The following is a 15,163-nucleotide window of genomic DNA, read 5'->3' as shown; positions in this document are numbered from 1 at the left end:
CCCTTGTATTTCTCCCCACTCACTCTCCCACTTCCCCTCACTCTTACTACTCTCTCACTCATGGTCTACAACATTTAGTCACGGCCGTTCCACCACACAGAATGACCACTAGCGCTTAACTGTGACTTACCCCGCCGCCAGGACCTGTTGCCACTGGCCGCTTCACCACTAAGGTAAATCTCTATGTTTAACCCCCTCCTTAAAACTTACTACCCTAAGCTCTTACCCTAAAACCCCTTATATTAACCCCTTACTCTAACAGGTAAAACCCATTAAATGAACTCCCTACCCTAATCACTAAAATCCTTTAAATAAACTCCCTACCTTCTAAAAACCCTTAAATTAACCCACTACCCTAACCGCTAAAAGCCCTTCAATTAAGACTTATTTTGCCTGCAAAAATCTATGTGCAGCACTGTGTATACTCTCAGGGCTATATAAGAAACACATCTTATTACGAAAAGAGAAAACTATTAAAGGATTTTCAAATCATGATGAAAAAGTAAAGGTTGTGTTTTTAAGGAAGACAGAATGCATGGCTAATTTGAGTTCTGTTGACTATCTGCTTTAACCCTTCTGTTGCCATGCTGCCAGATGGGCCTGCAACACATTGTTCTGCGTTGCAGGCCTCTCTGGCAGCACAAGGGTTTAGAATGTCTTACTAATATCCTACCTCTCCCACCAACATCCCTTGACATCTCTTGCTTGTTATGTGCATGTGCTGTGAAACTCCAACATTATGTCTTTGCTAAGTGTATCCATCGCAGACCACGAGTCTGCAACAAGGAAATCCCCATTGGCGATTAAAAATACATGGCCATCTGCACATGCATTGTCTCAGAATGTTAACAGTTGCTGTGATTCTGTGAGATCCATAATATCAGCAAGAAAATATGAAAACAAGTCCTATTGCTCTGCAGTGCTGGAACTAAGGGCCTCATGCAGTAAGCGTTGATAAGGGAAATATGGCCATGTTATAGCCAAAATTGGGTTTGAGATTCAGTAAGCGCCGATAAGTGCTTCATATCGCCAGGTTTCGGAGCCGATAATTTGGTTATGGCCAGTCGCCTGCCGATAAGCCTGTTTTCGACACTGATCGCCACTTTTTTAAATCGGCTGGATTCAACAAAAAAAAACAGCTTATCGGGGCTGATCGGCACTACGAAATTGAGATGTTATGGCCGATTTCTCCCGCCAACTAAAGTTGGCAGTTTGGACGGGAGAACGATCGCTAAGGCTGCCGGAACGGCACTTAGAAAAAAAACATCTTCTGTACATCAATGGAAGTCAATGGAGCGGGGACGTATAACAGTATAGTACTGTTTATGTTTCATTGCTCACAATACAAGGGGGATTTGCATGACAGTGTGGGGGCATTCCCTGCATTGTGTCACAGCTGATGTGTCTTATTTGCATAACATTCGACTTTTACATGTTTTCAGCATTTGCGGGTCACATTACTCATCATGTGATGATGTGGCAAGGGAAAATACTATACTCCACTCTTAAAGGAGAACCTCACATCATATCACACATTTTACTCAACTCAGCGACAATTATTTACATGATGTCACACATGTCACACATGTCACACATACACAGTATATTCATCTTCCTTTACATTACACAATGCTTGTAATGTGACACGCATCTTTAAACGTTCATGTACATCTGTCTTCTCATGTTTACATATACTTTTGGGTCCTCCCTATTTTCATGACGTCACTTATTGGACGCTCAATCACATTGCATGTTTACATTGTAACCGTTGCATTACAAGCACTTCAACCTAACTTATACACACATGTACAGTAATTCAGCATTGGGACACCTTGTAAACTCATTCTATACCAACTATCCTCCTTACACAAATGCATGCATATGCACACGACTATTCATTGTTGCCAACATGTCACAATAACATGGATAATTACACATGTTACACAAAACTTTTCCCACGTCAATCTCAGCCTTTTTGTCTCATTACATGACTGACTCTTGCGTTCACAAGTGTTACATGCATTGCACATGCAACTATTTATTTGCAAGCAATCTTTGTACAAAGCTTCACGTCACATCATTGCCAAATATCATCATTCCCTGCAGAATACACACAACAAATACTTAGAACAACAAGTGCACACAGCTTGCCACAGAAGTACTTTATTATGTTAATGTAACACCTTGCATTTTACTATGTCACCTGACATCATCACATACCTATTTAAAGGACGCACATTACCTGCTCATTCACAGCTACTCATTTCAAAATGTTGCGAATGTTTAGGAGACGCAGGAACATTCTTTTCTATGACATGCTTGCTGATCAAGAGAATGATATAGGGCAAGGTAGGGACACACCGAGGGACAGTGACAGTGACGCGGATACGACAGGGACAGGGAGAGGGACAGGCCGAGGGACAGGTAGAGGGACAGGAGATCAGAGGAGAAGACAGAGGAGACAACTTGTGCCTCGTCCGCGTCTGTACAGGGAGAGAACCCTGTTAGATGGGATGAGTGAGGAGGAGATTGTAAGTCGCTATCGTTTGAGTTCAGCAGCAATCTTAGCTCTTTATGAGGAGATAAGGGGGGATTTAGATTTTTTCACAGCCAGAGGTCGTGCAGTCCCTGGGCTTGTTAAAATGCTGTGCTCCTTACATTATCTTGCTTCCGCGTCATACCAGACAACTGTGGGCATAGTGGGCGGGGTCTCGCAATCTACATTCTCGCGGGCCTTGACCCAGTTTCTCTATGCACTCAATAGACGCGCTAGGAATTATATTCATTTTCCTACAGAGGCAACAGAGTGGCTGGAAGTCAGGACTGGCTTTTATAATATAGCAGGGATACCATCTGTGCTGGGTGCAATCGATTGCACACATGTTGCTTTGATTGCACCTAGTCAGAGTGAGCATGTGTACCGCAATCGGAAGCACTACCATTCACTCAATGTACAGGTGGTATGTGATGCCACGATGAGGATAATGCATGTGGTACCCAAGTTCCCTGGTTCCAGTCACGATTCCTCTATCCTGAGGAACTCTTCAGTCTTCCATGCGTTCGAAGAGGGACATTTTGAACCTGGTTGGCTGCTGGGTGAGTACATATTTACATGTTCTAACACAAAACACATGTTGATTTAGGAATGTTGGCATTGTACAATTTGATCACTAATGTCAGCTTATGTGTGCTCCATTCATTATAGGTGACTCAGGATACGGAATTAGGCCGTGGCTCTTGACTCCGGTGCTAAACCCTCAAACTGAAGCAGAGGACAGGTACAATGCAGCCCATATATCTACAAGATCTGTTATAGAGAGGACATTTGGCCTACTCAAGACCAGGTTTAGGTGTCTGGACAGAACTGGTGGGGCTCTTCTATACAAGCCTCAAAAAGTCTCTGATATTATCCTTGCCTGTTGCATTTTGCACAATGTTGCACTCAGGCACAATGTACAGTCAGACCTAGCTGAGGCTTTGGTAGACGAGCATCCCACCCATGTAGCTGCTGAAAATGAACAAACAGCCAGTGGTGGCCAGACACGACAGAATCTCATCAATTCATTTTTTTCTTGTAAGTACAAACTCATATGTTCCTAGTACTACTTTTATAGTTTAATTATGTTATATTAACAATAATGTTTCTTTATATAACCTTCTGTTAGGACACAGATGAATATGGGTTGCACACCTTTCTTTTCTCTGCTGTGTGCACAAAGGGATGTGGCACCGGTATGTTATTGTTGCACAGGTTATATAATCCCTCTTCAATTGTACTTTAGTTGTGTGTATGTGAATACAACTTGGGTAACAAAGCAATAATATTTTAGCATTGTGTTATTCCTTATGCTAAGACAAAACACATATTATGCCCATAATCATTCATGCTTCTAGTATGCTTACATACAATGTTATTGGTGCAGTGTAACATGTACATCCATATGATGTGTACACCAGGCTGATTTACATTTTGAATGTCATGAAATATACATGGTGTTGTACATTTAACACCAAATACACACTTTGCTGTGTTGTTTACGGTACTGAAGATGGCATGTCAATGTTTGCAATTTATATATTGTTCCTTTGCATTATAGGTATATCTCCAGTATGACTGATCATGGTATGTATATTTGCTGACATCTCTCATAAGATGTGGCTACCTCAATCTTCCTATAATTATTGGAACTAAAAACCCAACATATTGGTTTAAACACAAATGTTACATATATGTACTTTCTGTATCATGTATATGCATTTAGCTACTCTTGAGCTTTCATGTGCATTGTATTACAAAATGATTACTCACATTTCATCACATTTTATGTATGTTTCCTTATAATTTCCATTAATGTAATATAGAGGTGGTTGGAGAAAAGGGGATAACTGTACTTATTTGTTTACTTACGGGAGCACATTCATCACTAGCATAGACACACTTTTTAAGACAACTGTTTGTGTCTCTATCAATTGGTGTAGGATCCATGTATAACACCGACAAATGATAACACCAGCTTTATTATGGTAGCTTATATCATCATATTGACTATACTATGTATTTCTAAACGATTAATAAACACAGTAAACTATAGTTAGTTAGGTTAATGAAATATACACAGAAACGTACTTCATAACATGATGGTGATGTCATATTCAGAACATCATGCATTGGAGGGGACCATAACATCTGGCCAGTAACATTATTTGCTACAGTCCCAAACCATTTTATCTACATACCCATGTAACAAGAGATTTTAAAAATAAATGGCTACTTGGTTGTAAGTGTCCTTTACATTGGGAGAAGGAGTGGCTCAGTGAGTAAAGACACACACTGGCACTGATAGTTTGAAGCAGGGGAGTCTGGTTCAATTCCCGGTGTGGGCTCCTTGTGACCTTGGCCAAGTCACTTTATCTCCCTGTGCCTCATGCGGCAAAAAAACATTTGTACGTTCCACGGGCCAGGGACCTCAGGCTGAAACATGTGTCTGTAAATCGCTGCGTACAACTAGCAGCCCTATACATGAACATGCTCATATTATTATTATTATTGTTACATAGTTTCGACAGTCATACGTTCCATTACATATTAGAATACACAAATGTGTTAGCAGAGTGGGAATGGTTGTTATATATAAAACACACCATGTCATAAAATGTTAGTAGTCATTAAAGAACACTCAATAAAAATTCATGAGGCACTCTTTTGCAACATCATTATGTTAATTAAGTGCTTATGCAATATAGGCATAAGGGTATCACATTTTTAATTGTTTGTTAATAAGCGCTGCAAGCAATATAAAATTAGTTCCATATGTAGTATAGTAGTCGGTGGCTCCTCCTCACAATCATCTCATATAAAGGTAGACTCTTCTGAAATCATACATTGATCCGATTGTATCTTCCCCGACATCTCTGAAATACAGCAAACACATGATGGTCAAAGATGGCACCTTACTAGATATGCATCCGTGACAACGCGTTACGCAGCTCTATATGATTGTGTAGATACACACGTCAGTCACTTATATGTTAGAAGTAAAACTGTTCATCAGTATGTAATGTTTCTTTAAATTTGTAGCAGGCATAACTATGTATAAGAAGTGAACGTTGCCTGTATACTGAAAGATGTGCGCGCACATCTTTGTGTGCGCACGCACTTCACGCTTGGCTCCACTAACTGTTAGCGCATGCGCAAAACAAAGCGTACGTTGTGCGTTCAATACATGTTGAAAATACCAGTAAACATAACATCTTTATTTCAAATACAATGAAGACGAAACTACATTCGTTCTAAACGAGTACACTGGCGACACACTTTATTCGAGCATGGCTAGTCCCACGAATTCGGGTATACTCGGGTGTATTGAGGTTTGTGACTGTTTTCTGCCCGAGTGCATTGAGTTATTTTCCAAGCAGGGATTGAAGCATTTTATTCCCGCTGGCTGCAATACTGCACAGTATATATATATATACTGCATTACAATTCATGAATTTATGCCATCTGGTAGACACGCGAAGCATTGCAGCCTATTAAATCCTAATCATTATCATTTAACAGATCAGCCGCCCATCAGCCAGGCATGAACCCAGGCTGGGAAGGCAAATGCAACGGGGCTTGTCAGAGGTGAGGAGTGGCGCATTCCAGGTATCTGCCAGGTACATACCGGGTATTTGCTCGAATAAAGTGTGTCGGTGCAGTACATCTGTATTCTTTTTAAACAGACGTGTTTGAACAGAAAGCACGGCCGATAACACAATGCGCAAATGCAATACGTGTGACGTCATGTTAAGCCAGCGTGAAACGCACGCTAACACTCCTCCCACTCAATTAACATTCGGCTAACGCCCAGGGTACGCCTACAAACACTGAGCCGCACGCATCACACACTGCAGTTACCGTTACTATAACAAAACATGACAGCCAATAGGCTTTGAGGCGCGCACGTCGCTTGGGGGCGGGACTTACATCACTAATCCTTTTTAAGGACGCCTTGGCCCATGACAAGGGTCCCACGTCATACGTGGTGGACCCGGTTTTCAATGTTGTAGATGTTGCATGATAACAAAACAGGTATGTGTTAGAGTAATGGTAAAATGTTGCTAATATGTTTAAAGGGATAGGAAAGTACGTATATTTATTCCGTCAGCAATGTGTACTACTCTTTCAGGTCCTACTATATTGTATTAGGAAACAATTTGTTTGTGATCGCTACATGTTATGCAGTCTGCAATGTTACGCTGTATCCACGCATTGAAAGTGAAAATGGTGGTTACAAAAAAAAAAAAAATTTAAACGCAGAGTCAACGCATAACGATTGTTATATTTACCATTCTTCTAGAATTAACTCTTCGCCTGGCTGCAACTGGTCGCTCCAGAAATGCAAGGCATTTTCATCCACGCTTAACCCAACCGCTGAATCCAGTATGGCACATATCTCCTCCAGGATGCGCTCATAGGAATCGCCACTGCTTTCTTCAAATAATTGGTCGGGAGGTAGGTTCATTTCTTCCGGTTCCCATTCCAATGCATTTTCAGCTGAAAGGCTTGGTACATAATCATAGTACTTTTGTTCTTGTACAATGTGGGTTTCAGGAATGGAGGCTGCAGATATTGCAGCACGTATCGATTCAAACGGATCAGTAGTAGCGGATACATTGCTATTGCCATTAGGAATAAATATGCCTTTCACGACAATATAAGTGCCGTCTTTCAGGATAAATTGTTTTTCCGGGGCAATCTTCCAGAAACCATAGGTGTGTTGTAGCTTATCCTGGTCACGTTCAAAAAAGTCATTACTTGATAAAGTGAATCTTATTGAGGAATTAAAATTCCGTGCATGCTTACGGTCTTGGTAATAAGGATATTTTGCTCGAATGAAATTATCGATTTGGCGTGTGCTTGCTTTCTGTCCGCGACTGTTCAAGATGGCTTCACAGATCATGTACTTATACCCTAAAAGGGGATTAATATTGTTAACGAATTCATCAGCCATGTCTGAGTAGCACAAAAGCTGTGTGCAGGTCTGTGTTATTTGCTCATCAAAATGAATGTGCTGAATGGCTAACAAACTCCTGTTTTTCCTTGTCAAGGTCAACAAAAGTAACTACTTTGACTCCTTATTTCAAACGCCAATTGGATTTGTTTGTCTAATTGGGTTAACAGTTGTGGTTCGTGATATGGGACTGTGGGAGAAACATTTCTCCTTCTTTTATCTCGTTTGTGAAAAACATCCCTAGACTGTGAATGCGTTCACATAGTGTTTTTTTGAAAACTAACAAAGACCAGTGTGTGAAAATATTTCTTAGCCAGGCATATCAGTAAAAACACACCTGCAAAAAGAAATGTTTTTTCCCCGCTTACATTTCTGTGTGTATGTGAAAGTCTGGTTAACTCCCTGTCTGCATGAGTTTAAATACGTGTGTATATATATATATATATATATATATATATATATATATATATATATATATAAATATATCTCTTATAAAAATATATATATATTTATATATAATATTTTATTTTTTTTATATTGCAGGAGTACACACAACATTGATGGCATTAAGTATACCTTGTATGAAACCTATTTAAATGGTGAGAAACATGATTGAATTAAGTAATAAACATTTGTTTAAGCACAATACTGTTAGAGTCTCATACTTAGGATATTTCTCAAACATTAGGCCTGTATTATTAAAATAGTGTTTTCACAAGGAAGCATGAAGTGTATTAGTTTATGTATACCAGTTTATATAGTACTATATATATATATATATATATATATATATATATATATATATATATATATATATATATATATATATACACACTCACACACTCACACTCACACTCACTCAGTGTGTGTGTGTATATATATTATTATACATTCTGAGATGTTATAGAAACGAACACACAACTGATTAAAGGACAAAATTACAATGGCCAAGCAAGGCAAAGGTAAGTAATAATTTACACATAATCCTGCTGTACACGTACAAGAAAGATGTTTGCACTTACTTAGGTGTTTTAATAATTGCATGTGACTAATATGCATATGCAATTCTTACATCAATTAACACACCCAAATGCAATGTTTTGCTGCAAAGTCAATGGCAGCTTCTCTAAACTTAGCAACTGGCTCCTGGTGGACCATTACTGAACAGACGATTACAACATAAATATTTATAACACAATTAATTATGAGTGTTAACATTTCCAAAACTTCACGTGTACAAGAACATAGTTGAAAGTTTGGAAACAACACAGTCTTCAGCATACATACAATAGTAATTAGATAATCTGAAGTCAACAAAACAAGGCCAAAGACATATTTTCTGAATTATAACATTTATTTTTTTTGTTCCTTTTGCGAGCGAGTAACAGGCCTGCTTGTTGTCTCTTGAATTTTCCTTTTTCTTTTGCCACCAACTTTAGGCACAACAGAGCCACTTTGAGTGGCCTCTGGCACTTCACGGGCAGGGCTTGTGGCCAGTGACTGTTCACCTACGGGGCTTGTGGCCAGTGACTCACCTACAGGGCTTGTGGCCAGTGACTCACCTACAGGGCTTTTGGGCAGTGATTCACCTACAGGGCTTTTGGGCAGCGATTCACCTACAGGGCTTTTGGGCAGCGATTCACCTACAGGGCTTTTGGGCAGCGACTCACCTACAGGGCTTTTGGGCAGCGATTCACCTACAGGGCTTTTGGGCAGCGACTCACCTACAGGGCTTTTGGGTAGTGACTGTTCACGGACAGGGCTTGTGCCCAGTGACACATGTGAGCAAGTTGGTAGACACTGCACAAGTGATGGTTGGTCTGTTTCATGTGTGTCTTATTTTGTTTTTGTCGCCTCCTTTGTAGGTGTCTGCTGCTGAATTTGTACAGATGGCAGCGGTAGGATGTCATCAGGAACCTGCACAGCAATGTCTGCTACTTGACCGGTAACATTTGGGCCTGGTGAATGAATATCAGATGAATGTGGTGAAAACTGACCTGCATGAACAGATCCTGGCTGGGAGGTGTTGAATTGTGGTACATTAGTCATTCTCCAGTAATTAGCTTGTGTTTGCTGAACAACTAATGCTTCGAATGAGGTGTTGATTTTTTGCAACTGTTTAGGCACTTCAATGAAGACTCTGTGGAGATGTGCCAATTGTGATACTGTTTCTTCCTGCAGTCCAATCATCCTTTCCAGCACTGTCATCATGTCTGAATGGCGACGATTTTCTGCGTCCACTATTTTTCCCTCTGAAGCTACAATTGCATCGTATGTGGAAGTTGATGGACGATTTGGCGGTACAACAGTTTCTATTGGCACCTCTTCATGGTCACATGATTGTATTTCAGTCTCTTCTGTGGCGTCATCCTCATCATACTCATCATCCTCATCACCATGATGTTCTAAAAAGAAATGTACACATTATTAAATGGCATGTTAATGTATGCTGTGTTACTATGTAATTGTACTGTGTCCTAAGTAACACCTAACATGTTAGCATACGTTTTATAACCTCATTAAAAACTACCTTGACTTACGAATAATGTTTGGACTCAGTATGAAATATGAATGAATGAAAAGTTGCTCTAAACTCAGAAGTCCTACATGATAATTAACATCACTAACACAATACATGTTGCCTTACACTTAATTTTCACTGACACTAAGTAATCCTATTTAAAGAAGATGTGCAAAACAAATAATGCACATGACAACATAACATATAGAAGAGCACATATTATATGGCCAGCAAATGATACACTCACCTTCTAGTAGTGTTGAGCTGGCTGACCCAGGTGAAGACACTTGTTCCATCTCAGGTGACACATGTCCTCCAGGGGCAACTATATATAACAATAACATTAGTTTTACATTTACATGTGTAAATATTGAACAAACAGTTATTGTATGTTCTGTATTTATGAGTATCTAACAGCATCATTTCCTTAACCCAAAATGTGTGTGTGAAAGTGAACATAAATAGTTGTAATAACAATGTACATGCCTGTGTACTTAGAACTTTTGAGTTCCCTAACATACAACATACTATGGTTCTGCAGTAATGCGTGAGGAAAAATATATTAAATTTGTACCTAAAAATCATATGTTGTGTAGTGATATCAGTATCATAATGTACATAACTATCATGAGATGACCATTCACAATGGTTATCATGAAGGTGGTCATATTGCAAAAAGTGTTGTTTTTGGTAGAGGATATGTGTGGTACATTAATCGAAGATGTGGCACACCTGAATGTGGCTGTGACTCAACAAGACAACACATGCAGTGTGTGATAATGTGTCTTTCATAGTAGTTCAACTATAGATATGAGTGAACTAATGTGTGACGTACGCTTTGATAAGTAATGAGTTGTTGGGGCATTTAGTAGCTAGAGTTAAGCTTTCAAATGAGTGTGATTAACTTCAGTTGTGCTATTCAGGTTGTAAGAAAGGTATTCCCTTCCCCAAAAAGCCTAATCAGCCACACCTTTCAATGACTTGAAACAGGTGCAAATGGTGTGAACTAAGTTGACCGTGAAATGAGGCTGTAATTAGTGTGTGTGCTGAACCCCACCCCCTCTGTTGAAGTGTATGCTGTGATGAGATATTAATTGCAGCTGCTTTAACACAATGGTAGATGAGCTAAGTAGTCATCTGCAGTGTTTAAGTTATGAAAACAATGACATAACATATGATACGTGTGCCTCATTATGCTGTCTGTATATGACATAAAGCAAAAATGGACCTTTTCATAAGCAACTATAGATGTGTTAGTGCCAGTGATGTTTGTAGGCCGTTACATGCAATTTCTTTGATGCATGCTTAAAATAGGCAGTAATGTCATGTTTGTCGGAGTAAAATCAATAAAATACACAATAATATGATACATATTTCTGTTCTGTACCTGTAGCTACTAATAATTTCTCATGAACATGTGTTACACATGTGTACTACCCTGTTGTTCCCCATCTTCGCCCACCATCAATTGCTTCCACTGCAGCTATGCATTTTGGGAATTCACATGTAAATGAGCACGCAATGGCACGTGCTATATTAGTTACTGCTTTTAGTAGGACTACTACATATATGTCTATTTTGAGATATATATATACAGAATCAGACATATACATATATAGATGCAGGTATGCTTATATTGTGAAGACAGTATAAAAAGCAGTGTAACTATGCAAAATAACTGTAAGCAACGACACGCCTAGTACAGTAATATTTATCACCTGCTGGAAATTGTGACGGATAAATTCCAATGTCACGGTCACCAGCCAAGCCTTCCACGACGACGGTAAGTAATTTTGGCCGAAGCAGCTCCTCCAATGGAGTCAATATGAGACGTTGTGGTGTGGGCCCACCTCCAGTGCCAGTAGCATGCACGCGTTGGTCTTGTATTTTCTTTTTCAATTTGGACCTAATATCATCAAATCTTTTCCGACAATGATACTTGTCCCTGACACTATTCCCACAGGCATTGACACCAATGACTATTGTGTCCCACATTTCTTTTTTGCTTGCTGCACTTGTCCGCCCTTGAAAAACATATAAAAGATATGAGGTAAATTAATAATAATATAAGCACCAGTTTCCTACACTGCTAGCTGTTCCAAGAGATAGCAAACATGCTGTTTTATGTGTAATATGTGCAGCACATGAGCATTCACTACTAAACATATACATGTAAGCAAGGTTGCATTCATATTGTATGCAGTTCTGGCAAATTGACCGCCTGTGTTTATTTGTCCTTGTAAGGCATGATAAAAAGCTGTGTTTCCACACTAATGAACATAGAAAGATATTGTGTACCCATATTTGCATATGAACAAAACTCAGATGACCTAGGATCACATGTATTTGAATAATAAATGTAAAGTTACACTTACCTACTAAATGTCCATAGAGACTGTCATAGTGCTCCAGAATGCCAGTGACAAGAGCCCTATTTTCCTGGTCATTGAAGCGAGGATTACGTGGCTTCTCCACACGTTTTTTCCGAGCAGGTTTAGGGTCAGAGCTTGGCTGGTGCTGACTGGACTCTCCTTCTTCCAATGGAAGAGCCTCCAAAAGCTGGCCACCAGCAAGCACGCCACCACCAGACACCCCATCAGCAACTGCGCCACCAGCAGCACTCCCAGCACCAGCACTCCCACTCCTAGCACCAGCACTCACACTCCTAGCACCAGCACTCACACTCCTAGCACCAGCACTCACACTCCTAGCACCAGCACTCCCAGCACCAGCACTCCCACTCACAGCAACAGCACTCCCACTCACAGCAACAGCACTCCCACTCCCAACAACAGCACTCCCACTCCCAACAACAGCACTCCCACTCCCAGCAACACCACTCGCAGCACCAGCACTCCCACTCCCAACAACAGCACTCCCACTCCCAGCAACACCACTCGGTGCACCAGCAACATCACTCCCCTGAACAGAACGTTCACTCCGACGCGTACTCCCACGAGTAGCACTCCCACTCCCACCAGCATCACTCTTCCCACGCTTTGCGGGCATACTTCCAGCACTCACAAAAAACAGACAAGAAATGTACAGGCAATCACACGACCCACTTCCACATATAAAACAAGACAAAGATGTAAACAAAACAACAAAGGACAAAGCTCACCCAATACACAACAAGTCTCTCAGTCAATATGCAAATCTTCAATCGTCCAGCTCTGTGCGTCTCTCTCTCTCTCTCACTCCCAACAACACAGAGAATGATTAGCAGTACACGTTGCCTTTAAATATGGCGCGCAATCAAAAACATGCTTGTTTCGCCTGATTCAGCAAGATTTGTGATTGTGCAACCTAACAGCACCCCGCCACGCACGCCGATACACCTGTGTGTGATCGGCTCATCATCGTGAGAGTGGGCGGATTTGTTTTCTGGTTGATTTTGAATGTATTCGGCACTTACTGCATACGGAGAGGGAAAAACGCCAATAACATGACTAATCGATAAGCTTGCCGATTTCACATAATCGTCGCTTACTGCATGAGGCCCCAAGTCCTCTGCTGTCAGGCAACACATGTTGTGCATTGAAAGCAAAGGTCTTGCTGCCCTAGATTGATTCAAGATCATCCACACAGTGCTAAGCTATAATCAACCCTGGGCCATATTTACTAAGAAGTGCCACCGTGTTCGGTTCCAGTTGGCCATTATGTCTTTTAAAACCTCGCAAGGCCAAGGGCCTGCTTATCTTCAGTCTCTTTTGATGCCTCAAAGGGATACTGGCTCTGATCTCAGGACCTCAGCGAGGGTCCGCCTCTCTGTGGCAAGGATACTGCACCCTATGAAGGGTTGGTGGACAGGCCTTCTCGTGTGCAGACATATGAAAACAAAGTGATGCTCAAATGCCTGTCCTTTAATTCTTTGATTGAGTCCATTAGAAACAAGGGAGAACACGCTGGGTTTGGCAATTGAGCAATAATATTTTAACACTCTAAACCTCATTAAAAAGGCTCTATAGAACCCTGAAGGTAGGGGGCGAGCAAGTAACTACCCCTCCCCCCCTCATTGGGTTAGCCTAAAGGTATGAGTACTCACATAAACCCCCAGCCATCTTCCTTATGCGTGCAGCTGTATCCAAAGTCCAATCGATGTTGGGAGTTGAAAGTCCAAAACAAGTGTGTGCTTTGCACAACATGAGAGAGGCAGGTCTGACCAAAAAATAAAGCTTTATTGGGAACACATAAAATCAATGGTAGTAGCCCTTCTACGCGTTTCGTGCAGGCTATGCACTTTATCAAGAAGTTCTGCACGAAGCCTGCACGAAACGCGTACTACCCTCAATTTTATGTGTTCCCAATAAAGCTTTATTTTTTGGTCAGACCTGCCTCTCTCATGTTGTGCGCTGCACACACTTGTTTTGGATTCTTCTCGTGTACAGCTTCAGGGGTCTGGGACTCACGTGTATATCGATTTTATCACGTTTCCTGGCAGGGTGTAAGACTTCTTCCTTCTGGCTTTTTCTGTCACAGAAAATAATTGTATATAATTTTAGTTGGTTCTTAAACTGACTGTAAAGGATTGCGGTTCCCCCTTAAGTGGCAGCGTGCTTTTACTTAAAAAATAAATGATTGTGATAATGCTACGCCATGACACCTTCCATGCTGGAAAACACCTTACAGCCCCATCAAATTCCATAAGATACCTACAGTGTATTCACTTGAATATGCCTTAAAAGGCAATATTTACTAAGCAGTGCTGCAAGGTGTCTTACGGAGAAGCGCTGCTTGGTAAATATACCCCTCTGTGTTTTACTCATTGAAATTAACCCTAATGGCTCATATTTAGTCATTAGTGTTTTATCACAAGACATCTTGCCATGCCAGAATACACCATACAACTTTACTTACAGTTTGTACACAGATCCTTATGTGATACAGAATGCCGGCAAAGAATTCGGCACAGTAAACATAGAAAGACCATTGTCCCGGATGCCGTTCAAAGTTTGGAGTAGCTGTACTGGTCCTGTAGATATATATATATTCATTGTAGATTGATTGTTATACCATTTAAGACCCACCTTAAGACACACTTGCTTAAAGAAGCATATGAATAGGACTGTGGCTATTCTGAACACATGGCACATAAAGCTTGGGCCCCTGCAGATGCACTTACCAGAACTCCCTCCTACTGTCTCTGTAC

At 40.7% G+C, this 15,163-nt stretch overlaps 1 protein-coding gene across 1 annotated transcript; it reads right to left on the bottom strand.

The window, feature by feature from the left end:
• Positions 1 to 9,329: 9,329 nt before the first annotated feature.
• On the bottom strand, positions 9,330 to 10,558 carry LOC142503292 (uncharacterized). The gene is made up of 2 exons (XM_075615452.1): positions 10,262 to 10,558; positions 9,330 to 9,898 (listed from the first exon to the last, which is right to left on the bottom strand). Exons 1-2 carry the CDS (start codon positions 10,356 to 10,358, stop codon positions 9,330 to 9,332), a joined length of 666 nt encoding a protein of 221 aa, XP_075471567.1. The 5' UTR covers positions 10,359 to 10,558.
• Between the last annotated feature and the right edge of the window lie 4,605 nt (positions 10,559 to 15,163).

The sequence above is a fragment of the Ascaphus truei genome, chromosome 9, assembly GCF_040206685.1.
Source record: "Ascaphus truei isolate aAscTru1 chromosome 9, aAscTru1.hap1, whole genome shotgun sequence".
NCBI classification, from domain to species: domain Eukaryota; kingdom Metazoa; phylum Chordata; class Amphibia; order Anura; family Ascaphidae; genus Ascaphus; species Ascaphus truei.
The sequence above is the reverse complement of the archived record's forward strand: the minus strand, read 5'-3'. Positions and strand labels throughout refer to the sequence as shown.